Source organism: Callorhinus ursinus, unplaced genomic scaffold (genome assembly GCF_003265705.2).
Source record: "Callorhinus ursinus isolate GAN/ISIS: 27379988/994484 unplaced genomic scaffold, GSC_fseal_2.0 scaffold114, whole genome shotgun sequence".
Lineage (NCBI taxonomy): Eukaryota > Metazoa > Chordata > Mammalia > Carnivora > Otariidae > Callorhinus > Callorhinus ursinus.
In genome coordinates, this window is record NW_027397176.1 from 839,659 (window position 1) to 852,526 (window position 12,868).

The 12,868-nt window shown below is 40.2% G+C and overlaps 1 protein-coding gene across 2 annotated transcripts in view; it reads left to right on the forward strand.

Annotated features, from left to right (window-relative positions):
• The window catches only part of FAM168B (family with sequence similarity 168 member B), a 44,020-nt gene that overhangs the window by 8,788 nt on the left and 22,364 nt on the right, over positions 1 to 12,868 (forward strand). Inside the window, exon 2 of one of the 2 annotated variants that reach the window (XM_025858022.2) lies at positions 5,964 to 6,047. The exons of the other annotated variant lie outside the window; for it this stretch is intronic. Within the exon in view, the coding sequence (XP_025713807.1) occupies positions 5,964 to 6,047 (84 nt within the window). The remainder of the gene's footprint in view (positions 1 to 5,963; positions 6,048 to 12,868) is intronic. 2 annotated transcript variants of the gene reach the window in all.

Consider the following 12,868-nt stretch of genomic DNA (forward strand, 5'->3'; position numbering starts at 1 on the left):
TTTCCCACAAAATTCTGCCTGTTAACAATGCAAAATTATTACGAAACATGTGACTTCATCACGTAAGAGTTACCAGTCATGATAGATTGCATGAATAGAACATCAAATAGATACCGCATCACACAAGTTTAGAATAATTGAAGATCTAAAAGAAAGAGTCAGAATATAAGAGGGGAACAAGATACTGGGGGCGGGGGAGAACCAACTGGAACTTAAATGAAAAAGCAATGGCATTTGAACAAAATTCAGGTTAAATTGCAGGTAAAACACTGCTAAATGGGAGAACCAGGATGCAGAATAAAGAAAGGGGGCAATAGGAGACCAGTTAAGAAATCGAGATGTCAGAATGAGATTTGGGGAGAATTAAGAGCTCCAGAAGGACTGAATAAAGAGACAAGACGAGGAGTGACAGAATTTTCCAGAATTGATAAAAGGTAATTTAGTAATATTAACCTGTTGTCTTTAAATTATCAAGACTAGTTTAAAGAGAATGACAAGTAGCTTCCTGAGAATCCTGAGCGGGTCTAGAGCAAGGGATATAGGCAAAACCCGATGGCATTAGTTTTACCTGATAGACTTTTTAGTAAAACAGTGCCTGTCATATTCCAGTTCTATGCAAGGTGTCTAAATTTTGTTCCAGTTCTTTGGTTGGTCAAAAGCAGGGTTTGACAAAGTTTATATAAAGGTCCAGGTATAGTACATATTTCAGGCTTTGTGGGCCATAGTGTCTCTGTTGTAACTCCTCAGCTCTGCCTTTCCAGAGCTAACACTGAAAACAGACTCAATAGGTTGATTCCCCCCCCCCCCCCCCCCCCCCCCGCAGTAGGAGTGGCTTTTCAAATACTTTTTTTCTGCTCCCTTCTCCTCTCTTGGGACTCCATTTACAAGTATATTAGACCATTTTATTCTGTCTCACATCTGTTGCATCCTTTTTTATATTTTACAGTTTTCTGTGAGTTTTAATGTGGATATTTTGTACCTATCTGCTTCCATTTCATTAACCCTGCTAATTTTTCTCTAATTTACTATAAAACCCATTTATTGAATCTTTTCATGTACTTCATTTTCTTTTTTTTTCTAACAACATACTACTCACAGTTATTTTAAAGACTTTGTTGGTTGACTGCAGTCTGTGAGTCACCTGTGGGTTTGTTTCTATTGTCAGTTTGTCTTTTTTTTGTTATTCAACTATGCAGTTTTGTCTCTTGGCATGCCTAATGTTTTTTCATTGAATGTAATACACAGTGTATTAAAAATTGTAGGTGGTCCAGTTGCTGTTTTCCTGTGAGGCAGATAGCATGCTGATTGGCTTTTTTTAAATTTTTTTTAAGATTTTATTTATTTGACAGAGAGAGACACAGCAAGAGAGGGAACACAAGCAGGGGGAGAGGGAAAGGGAGAAGCAGGCTTCCTGTGCAGCAGGGAGCCCAGTGTGGGGCTCGATCCCAGGACCTGGGACCATGACCTGAGCCGAAGACAGACGCATAACAACTGAGCCACCCAGGCACCCCTGATTAGCTTTTTTTTAAAACAACTTTATTGAAGTATGATTGACAAGTACAAATTATATGTATTTAGGTTGTACAAGTTTTTTTTTTTAAAGGTGTATGTAATGATTTAATATATGTATACACTGTGAAATGATTACCACAATTGAGTATCTTCAAATGCTGTCACATTTGGGGATTAGAATTTCAACACATAAATTTTGGAGGAGACACAAATATTCAGTTCATATCGTGCCCACACTCCAATTTGTCCATATATTCTAATTTCTCTTTCATTAACACAAAAGGTAATGGACACTGAGATGAAATTAGGGAAGTAGGCATTTTGGGGGAACATTTGTGAAAGATCTAACGAAGAGGATGCAGAATCAGGTAGGGGGAGCCTCAGGACTGTGCTACACTTTGCTGAATTCTTAACCAGCTCATGGGGGAGCTGTGAGGGAAGGATTGGAGGTTAGAGGAGGCCCTCATTAGGCAGAAGTGGCCTTTGGAGGTGCTGCTGCCAGAGGCTATCAGCCCACATACTATTCGTGGCTGAACAGGGGCTTCTTCCCTGGAATAGAGATTCAGGTGGTGATGTTCGCTTTGCTTTGTCAACTCAGTATATTCTAGAAATCATTCCATGTCAGTTTACAAAGGTTTGCCTTGTTCTTTTTTACGTTTTGCACAGTACTGCTGTGTAACCTGCATCTTGTGGGGTTTCCATAGTTTATTCAACCAATTTTTGGATAGATGTGTTGTTTGAAATATTTCAGTATTCCAGTAATACTGCAGCTTATGTTGATTGTGGAAATTATCTTCAGAATGGGTTCTTTGAGATGGGATTGCTGGGTGAGAGTGTAAATGCATACGTTATTTTTAAGGTGCTTCTGATTTCCCCTCCATAGGATTTTTACTGTTTGTATTCCTACCAGAAGTGTGTGAGGCAATGGTTTCCCCATAGTCTTGCCAGCAAAATGTGTTTTCAGCTTTTGGAGTTTTGCCAGTCTGATGTTAGAAATGGGATCAGTGTAGTAGTTGGCAGTTCTCTCCATGTCCTTCTACTGATTTTTTTTTTCTACTGGTGGGTTTTTTTTTTAGTTTTAAGAGTTATTTACATTATTGTTTTTGTATTTTTGTACGTATTAAGTTTTTGTCTATATAATTTGCAAGTATTTTTTCTTTTTTTTTATGGTATCTTCTGTTTTGAAGTTTTTATTTTCATGAAGTGATTAATCTCATAAAAGTGGTTAGGATTTGGGATTACTTGCAATCTCTTATAAGAGGGGCTTCTGGGCAGTGTAGTTTCTAGCTTTCCAGAGTTTCTATCCTAGAAGGGAGCTAGACCAGATGTTGAAGGAAACAGTCCTCAGTACTTGCTGTGAGGGGCATTTTTAGGAAGACAGTGCTGTGGCCAGAAAGATTGACAGGGATAAGAAGGAATAGTGCTTCTCAACCTTGTTGATTGGAGCCCTGTAGGTTAGAATTTTCTAGAAAAATGAAGAAACAGAAGATGCTACAACCAGTTAAAACAGTGTTTGTGGGGGTCCAGGGAGGTAGTCCTTTCAAGGGTTTCCATGTAGGGGTTTTATATGGCCAAGGTGGAAGGTCAACTGTGCTGGGCCTCTAGGTCAGGGTGGCAGTGTATGTGTGGGATTTGGTGGTGTGTGAGGGTGGTGTATTTCTGTGCGCAGGCATAGAAGCAGAGGATGTCCTGTTGCTGGTGGTTAATTATGCTGTTTTAAATACTTGTTATATGGCTTTTCTTTCTCATTTTAGAAGCATGTTAACTCATTGTTAGAAGGTTAGGATAGGAAGGGCCAAGCAAACATAATAGTGTTTCAGGAGCTCTTAGACACAAGACAAGTACAGAAGTAGACAGTGCCCTGGAGGATTTATTGGTAGAATTTATGGAGAGATGAGGACATTTGGATTTTGAGAGAATTGTTGCAGAAGCCTAGGTCAGTAATATTTTGAACTTTGTTGTTGTTGTTTTTAAGATTTATTTATTTGACAGAGAGACACAGCTAGAGAGGGAAAACAAGCAGGGGGAGTGGGAGAGGGAGAAGCAGGCTTCCCGCTGAGCAGGGAGCCCAATGTGGGGCTTGATCCCAGGACCCTGGGATCATGACCTGAGCCGAAGGCAGACACCCAACAACTGAACCACCCAGGCACCCCTTAAACTTTGTTTTTGGTTTTTTTTTAATATTTTATTTATTTGAGAGAGAGAGAATGAGAGATAGAGAGCACGAGAAGGAAGAGGGTCAGAGGGAGAAGCAGACTCCCTGCTGAGCAGGGAGCCTGATGTGGGACTCGATCCCGGGACTCCAGGATCATGACCTGAGCCGAAGGCAGTCGCTTAACCAACTGAGCCACCCAGGCGCCCTAAACTTTGTTTTTAACAGTGAAACCTTAGAAAGGATTTGTAAGTGGTTCCTTAGTACTAAGATGAGTTAGAGCATCTCCCAGGGTGAATTTCGGGCAAGCTTCAGAGCCTGCTTGGCCTCCTGCTGCTCACAGTTGAGGCCTCTAAGGAAATGCTCAGGGTTCATAAAACACAGATTGAAAACCACCTTCCTGGTCTTTTAAAAATAGCCATTTTAGGTCTCTTTCAAGTGGAATCTGTCCTTGATGTCCACAGTGAGGGAATCTGGTAAGCATTTGATCCCCTCACACTTTTCTAAGTAATTGGACAAAAAGGAAAATAATAATATAGGAAGGAAACTCAAAATAGCTTCTGCTGAGGTAGGGGAGGATCAGTCTTGAGAAAGAAGAAAGCAACTCTGAAGCAGAGGATTTGTATATGAGGTGAAAACTGGCACTTGCAAGTAGGGATTCCTTGGGAGCAGTGGGACTGAACACTTACGTCCCTGCCCTTGGAGGAGACTATGGAACCTACAGGACAGCTGGAGCAGGAGATGCAGCAGAGCAAGGGCATCCAAACTGTGCTGGAGACTTCAGGGATTCCTGTAAGGCACTTTATCCAAACTCTTTACAAATGACATCCAGACCTACAAAGATTACCTTTAGAATTCTACTCTGAACTCTACTCCCTTTTCTCCTTTATGTTGTCCTATTACCTTTAACATTTTTTTCACTTTGGTTACTCTCAACCACCATAGTACCTGAAATATCCCTAGTCTCCTCAAAACTGTCTTTTGAAGTCTGCCTTTCCATTTCAACCTTATTTATAGGTGAGGGGAAAGAGGGAAAGAGAAGTTAACAGATTCTCAGAACTAGTTTGTGACAGTAGTAAAGACTAGGGAATGTGGGTCATCTTTGTTGGCTCTGTGCCCTGAATATAAGGAAGTAGATTCTAATACTCCAACTGTCACATGAATGGAGAATTTTGAACGTGAACCAGACAGGTCAGGGGAAGGCCTGGACATGGGCCTTACCGGGGTCCGTAGGCTCCAAGGAGGCCAGGAGCAGGTAACTGAGGCCCCTTTGCTGGTGGATGGCTGGTAGCCAGGATTTTGACTGTAACACTGTCTTAGTTGATGTTTTTGTTGTATTCACCTGAATTAGTAGTGGTTATGGTTTAGTGTTATTAAGGATTTCTCATTTATATTAATAAAGATTAGGTTGCTTGCAAGAGGGTTGTGAGATTGGATTTTTCCCATTTCCGTGTGTCAGTGGGGCTGTTAATGGCCCCTTCACCACACAGTTTCTTAGCATTCTTATTACTGTTGCTAATTAATAAATTATATGATGAAAATCTATAATAAAACTGCCAGAAGTATTAGGAGTTTCCTGACTTCAGCTTAGGTTTGTTTTTTTGTTTTATTTTTTGGCATTCTCAGTTTTCTGCCATATTTTTTCAATTGTAGGAAGTTGTAAGCATTTACTTACAGGTTTAAAAGACTTGATTATGTTTGTGATCCATTCCAATTTTTTTAAATTTAAATTCAAGTTATCATACAGTATATTATTAGTCTCAGGGTATAGTTTAGTGATTCATTGGTTGCATATAACACCCACTGCTCATTACATCAAGTGTCCTCCTTAATGCCCATCACCCAGTTACCCCACCCCCCCACCTACTTGCCCCCTAGCAACCCTGTTTGTTCCCTATAGTTAAGAGTCTCTTATGGTTTGCCTCTCTTTCTATTTTACTTTCCCTTACGTTCATCTGTTTGTTTCTTAAATTCCACATGTGAATGAAATCATATGGTATTTGTCTTTCTCTGGTTTGACTTACTTCGCTTAGCATAATACCCAATGTTCCATGCACATTGTTGGAAATGGTAAGATTTCATTCTTTCTTATGGCTCAGTAATACTCCATTGTATATATATACCACATCTTCTTTATTCATCTCTAAATGGACATCTGTGACCCATCCCAATTCTGAGGAAAGGAGAAACAAACTGCTTATCGTATGTAATCGTGTTGAGCTCCACTCCTGTGGGAGCCATGGTTGTAACCTAATGTTACTCCTTCAGGTGGTGATATCCCATTGTTCTTTTTCTCCAGCTGGTTTCCCCATGGGCTATGCAGCCGCAGCTCCTGCCTACTCCCCCAACATGTACCCTGGAGCGAATCCTACCTTCCAAACAGGTATGCAGCCTATATGTGCTGGCTGGCAGAAGTGCTTTGTCCGTGTGGCTGGGGGAGAATGTAAGTGGGTGGGTTTTGAGAAGTGTGGTTGTGGAATTAGGATTTGGGTTTGAATTTATTTCTTGATTCATAAGTTCAGCCTTGTTGATGAATGTGATAAAAACTTTATTCTTACTGCTTGTAAAACTTTAGACACTGCATTTCTGATGTTCTTCCACAACATAGGTCTTTATTCTAATCATACATTGTTACAGGGGACTAGTGCCAGGACACGTATTTATGAAATAGTGTTGAATTATTAGAAATTAAGGATCATTTTGCCTAGTTAATAGGTGGAATTTCCATGTTGCTAACATTTTTAGAGATGACTGATTTCTCTCCAGTGTTTTAGCACTCTGGTTATAGTTTTATTTTTTCTTTCAAGTGTAGGTGATAAAGTTACATTAGTTTCAGGTGTACAGCATAGTGATCCTACAAATGTACTTTATGCTATTCTTACCTCAAGTGTAGCTACCATCTGTCACCAGACAACCCTATTACAATAGCATTGACTATATTCCCTATGCTGTCCCTTTTATGGTTTTAAAAGTCTTATTTTATATGCATGAGAATATTTTTAGATTTTAGAAATCAGTGATACAGTTGAAAGTTAACTTGGTTTGGGTCTGAACTTTGTAGAGAGTGGGACTTTCTTCTGTGAGCTTGTACTCTGGTGTGGGCTTATTCCAGGCTTTACTCACTGACACTGGACTTTGTGATTCTCCTGCAGCAGTGGTGGCCCACACTGACCTGAAGTCTTGGCCTCATGGATCTGCTGGGGTGCTTCACTTTTTCACTTTGAAACCCCTAGCCTCCCACAGTTAACTTTGACAGAAAAGGAGATAGGAGTAGTGTCCTTTCCCTGAATTCTCCCTATTTTGCTAATCATAAAATTCTTCCTTCTGTGACCCTTCTGTCTCTTTCTCCTTTTCTATTCCTACTCTGACTGCATTTGTTCAGCTTGTAGCTCACACCCAGACAAAGACCTTGGCTTGCTCATCTTGCTCCCAAGCCTTTTCACCTCTGGTTCATGTTCCCTCCCTACTTACACCAGAGTAGTGTTCTCAGATGAAGGTTTCCTGTGACTATAAAGGCGAGACTCTCAACTTTAAATCTCTAATTCTTTGCCACATTGGCCTGTTCTTTCCAAAATATTTTTGTTTTGTGTTTTTGCCAGCTTTTACTTTCTTTCTTTCTCTCCCATCTGGCCTAGAGTACCTGCTACTTTGTTGCCTATCTTTTGGGATCAGTTATGGAATCCCTTCCCTGGGATCAGCAATATTATGTTATTACTCACTGGATTCTTTCTTTTATTTTAATTTAATTCAATTTTATTATGTTTAGTGTTTGATGTACTGTTCCATGATTCATTGTTTTCGTATAACACCCAGTGCTTCATGCAATATGTGCCCTCCTTAATACCCATCACCGGGCTAACCCATCCCCCACCCCTGTCCCCTGTGAAACCCTCAGTTTGTTTCTTGGAGTCCATAGTCTCTCATGGTTCGTCTCCCCCTCGGATTTTCCCACCTTCATTTTTCCCTTCCTTCTCCTAATGTCCTCATGCTATGCCTTATGTTCCACAAATAAGTGAAACCATATGTAATTGACTTTCTCTGCTTCACTCATTTCACTTAGCAAAATCTCCTCCAGTCCCATCCATGTTGATGTAAAAGTTGCGTAGTCATCCTTTCTGATGGCTGAGTAATATTCCATTGTATATATGGACCACATTTTCTTTATCCATTCATCTGTTGAAGGGCAACTCGGCTCTTTCCACAGTTTGGCTATTGTGGACACTGCTGCTAACATTGGGGTGCATATGGCCCTTCTTTTCATTACAGCTTACTCACTGGATTCTTCAACAGCTAAATGGCACCACCCATCTCTTTTTGTAAAACTTCTCAGGTTGTTTAGCTTTTTAAAAGTAGTTCTCTTGAGGTGTAGATGACATACGGTAAATTGTACATATTTAAAGTGTATAGTTAGATAATTTTTGATATAATGTGGATCACCCTCACGGTTGGGAGTAAACATAGCTCTCATCACTAAAAGTTTTCTCCTGTCCCTTTGTAATCTTCACCAGGATATGCAGGAAATCACTGATCTGTTTTCTGTCATTGTAGATTGTCTTATTTTCTAAAATTTTGTATAAATGAATCCTATGGAATGTACTCTTTTTCAGACTGCTTTCATTCAGCGTAATTAACATCCATGTCATAGTGTTTATCAGTAATTGGTTTCTTTTTATTGTGGGGTTCCATTGTTTGGAAATACCACAATTTGCTTACCCATTTGCCACTTGATGAATGAATGAATGATTTGCAGTTTGGGGCTGTTAAAGGTGAAACTGCTGTGAATCGCTCTGTACAAGTCTGTGTGGATATATGCTTCATTTCTCTTGAGTAAATACAAAGGAGGGGAGTGGCTGGTTCTCAAAGCAAGTGTATATTTAACTTTGTAAAAAATTGCCAAACTGCCTTCCAAAGTGGTTGTACCATTTTATGTTCCCATCCACAGTGTATGAGACTTCCAGTTCCTTTACCTCCTTGTCAACACTTGGTATAGTCATTCCATTTAATTTTAGCCATTCTAGGGGGTGTGTAGTAATGTCTCATTTCAGTTTTAATTTGAACTTAACCTAATGACTAATAATGTTGAGTATCTTTTCATGTGCTTATTTGCCATCTGTAACGTCTTTGGTTAAGTGTGTACATCTTTATTGTATGTCAGTTTTTGAGTTTGTTTTCTTATTGTCCAGTTTGAGACTTGTTTTACAGATGATTTGCAGCTATTTTCTCCCAGTCTGTGGCTTTTTTCATTCTCTTAACAGTGTCTTTAAAAGAGCAAGAGGTTTTTTTGTGTTGTTTTTTTTTTTTAAAGATTTTATTTATTTGACAGAGAGACAGCGAGAGAGGGAACACAAGCAGGGGGAGCGGGAGAGGGAGAAGCAGACTTCCTGCGGAGCAGGCAGCCCGATGTGGGGCTCGATACCAGGACCCTGGGATGGTGACCTGAGCCGAAGGCAGATGCTTAACAACTGAGCCACCCAGGTGCCCCAAAGAGCCAGAGTTTTGTTTTTTTTTTTAAGATTATTTATAAGTAATCTCTACACCCAGCGTAGGGCTTGAACTTCCAACTCCAAGATCAAGAGTCGTTTGCTGCACCAATTGAGCCAGCCAGGTGCCCTAAGAGCAAGAGTTTTTAAATTTAATGATTTTCAGATTATTGTTTTGTTCATTTATGGGTCATGTGTTTGGTGTCATTTCTAAGAAATATTTGCCTAATCACAAAGATGTTCTCCTGTTTTCTTCTAGAAGTTTTATAGTTTTGGCTTTTACATTTAAGTCTGTTGCCCATTTTGGTTTAGTTTTTGTATAGGATGGGAGGAATAAATTGAAGTTCATTTTTCTGCTTAAGAATTAGTTGTTAGCAGATCACCATAAAATGGCACATTCTAGAATTTTCCATGGTAACTCACCTATATTCATTTTCTTCTTGGAGTACAAGTTAATGTAAAATTGTACTAAAAGCAGGGTGCCTGGCTGGCGCTGTCAGTTAAGCGTCCGACTCTTGGTTTTGGCTCAGGTTGTGATCTCAGGGTTGTGGGATCAAGCCCTGCATCAGGCTCTCTGCTCAACACAGGGTCTGCTTGGGCTTCTCTTCTGTCCTGCTGCCTTATCCCCCACACATGCTCACGTGTTCTCTCTCTCAAGTAAATAAATTTAAAAAAAAAATGTACTAAAAGCTTCCAATTCTTTTTTATTCTTCTACAAAAACAGCCTCAGGCTTGTTTGAGGCTGGCAAAACTGTTACCCTTGCCCAGAGTGTACAATGCTCCCCCAAGAGGAAGCTTGGTGTTTTTAGGTCTGGTTAGCTTCCTCCTTTGGGGTGCCTCAGGCCAACCTGTAGAACCGGTGTCATCCGTCTTCTCTTTGGGAGATGAGTCCTTTCTTGCTACTTTTCTAAGACTGTTCTCAAGTTGCTGTTGTAACCAAGAAGCTGGGCCAGGCAGGTGTTGAGTAATGGGATTGTTGGGGATGGTGGCTGCCAAGAGGGCCTGCTTTGTGCAAAGGGGCATCCACTGATAGATTGCAGAGAGTTGTCAACTGCCTGACTGCTGGCCCGGTATTGTCAGACCCTCTGATTTTTAGGGAAAGCTGGTAATAAAGATGTATGTGAAATTTGTAAATGACAGAAGAAGCTGAGAATAAAAAATAAGCTGGGAAGAGGCTGGGGATAAAGATGTATATGAAATTTGCAAATGAGAAAATAAAAGCACTTTGAAGGTTCCACCAACGTCCCCCAGTGGTTTTAGCCGCCTGTTTTGAGTCTGGGCCACAGCTGTGCTCCCATCTTTTTCTGGGATCTGCTCTATGTTTCATATTGTGAATTTTAAAATTTTCCTTTTCAATGGGACTTTTTATCTTACCTGATGAGCAAGCCAGAGTTGTCACTATAAAAAGGTTAAGCAAAAAGAAGTTTGTCTCCATTTCTGCTGCTTTCTCATTCTGCCTTCTGGTTCTCTCAGCACCAGATTTGTGGACAAATCTGATGTGTAGTACAGGTGGTGTGTTCATGGAGATTGGCTTTTTCAAAGCACTTGGGCAATCCTAATACTGTTTATTTCTTAGCTCTTCTAAGTGTGACACAGTGAGGGTTTCGAGAACCTTGTGATGAGATGTCATGTCTTTTGCTGAAAGATTCCATTACTCTGATGGAGGTGTCATTTATTTCATCCTTATGAACAAATGTAGTAGGCTGAGTACCTGTGCAGGCTGAGTGGGCTGTCTTTTTTTGGAATCATATTGGAAAGAGTTTGGGGTGTGGAGTTTGCTAGATGTGGCGCAAATCGCAGCTGTGTCACTCCTGGGAAAGTTATTTTATTTCATTTTTGGCATTTGTATAATGAATTAACATATTCCCCCAGCTGTGTTATTTGAGAATTCTGGCAGGCAGCATGCACACAATCAGGCTCCCATGGCCCTGAAGTTGCACATTCAGGCTTCTCTTCTACCATTTACAGTCCTGAGTATCTATAATAATATTTGCAATGATCATCTGAAGTCCTCAAGAAAACATTTAGTTCTTTGTAGTAAACTCTATTTAAGAAGTGATTTAAACACTACATTAACATACATTTTGGGGGGTATTTATCTTTTTTTCCCCCAAGTTTTAAAATTCCATTTAACATACAGTGTAATACCAGTTTCAGGTGTAGAATTTAGTGATTCATCATGTACACATAACACCCGGTGCTTCAACACAAGTGCCCTCCTTAATACCCATGAACTATTTAACCTCTCCCCCCCTACCCACCAGCATACATTTTAAAGGGAGAGAAGTGTTGTTAAGAGTGATGAAATAGCTTCCTTGGTTGTTGCCATGTGGGGCTGGATGGAGAATAAATTGGGAAAGATTTGAATTATGTCCATGAAGTAAGACCCCAGGTTTGTTTAAAAAAATAAACTTCATTTATGGCAGCCCCACATAGGAGAGAAGAGTCTTAGAATGTTACCAGGTTGCGGGGTCATGGGATCTGTTTTCTCGTTTAAATTAAAGGCTTACATGCACTTAGTTTAAAGGTAACCTCCCTCCTTCCTATCCCTGTTACTGTGACCCTGTGAGCATCCGTCAGTGAAGGTGTGGCTGTTTTCTTCTGCAACTGCTTTGTCTTCCCTGGACCTCGTATCCTAGATTACGCCTTACCTTGGGGTCATTCTTCTCCAACATCTCAGGGATTTCTTAAACCTTTTCCTTCTGTTCGATTCCTTGTCTTTCTTATTTTACCTTTTGGTTTTAGTGGAGGATCTCCTTTAGTAGTTTCCCAGAAGTACGGGAGAGTCACAATTTCGAGATTTTTTCATGTCTGAAAACATTTTGTTCTGCACTCATACTTCAGTAGTTTGGTTATAGAAGTCTAGGCTAGCAATTATTTCCCCCAGAATTTTGAGGACATTTTTTGTTTTCCAGCTTCCATTGTTGCTGCTGAGAATTGTGATACCTTGCTGATGCTTGATTGACTGTAAGCTGGGTTTATCTATGGTAATCTGTAGTATTTTTGTCTCCAGTGTTTTGAAATTTCTTGAGCTGTGTCTTGGTGCAGGTCTTTCCTTTTCACATACATTTTATGTTCTGAATTTTCCTTTTTTTCTTTTTAAGTATATTTTTTCTAAGTTTTTATTTATTTAAGTAATCTCTACACCCAACATGGGGCTTGAACTCATGACCCCGAGATCAAGAATTGCATGCCAGGTGCCCCTATTGTTCTGAATTTTCTAACTATCATGCTGAGAAACTTACGTAAAATCTTGTGCAGTATACAGTACTTTTGGAAGAAATGTGATCTATTTGAATATAAAGAGCTTTTGGCACCTCACAGTTAGCAGTCTAAGAACAGTGGCCCTAGACATGAACTTTTCCCTGAGGGAAGTCAACCAACGGTGACTCACTTTTTTGGTGAGAGGGAAAGGAGAAAGGTTCTAACCATTTTGTTGTCTGTGTTGCATTGGAATGGATGGTCTTTTTAGGAAAGGACAATCTGGAAAGCTATTATTGTTTTTAAAAGACCGTGCAGTGAATGTATTTGTGTGTGTGTGTTTTTGTTTGTTTGTTTTTTTATTTGAGAGAGAGCATGAGTAGGGGGAGAGGCGGACTTTCCCACTGAGCAGGGAGCCTAATGTGGGGCTTGATCTCAGGACCCGGAGATCATGACCTGAGCTGAAGGCTGACACTTAGCCACCTGAGCCACCCAGGCGATCCAGTATTTGGTTTTGTATTGT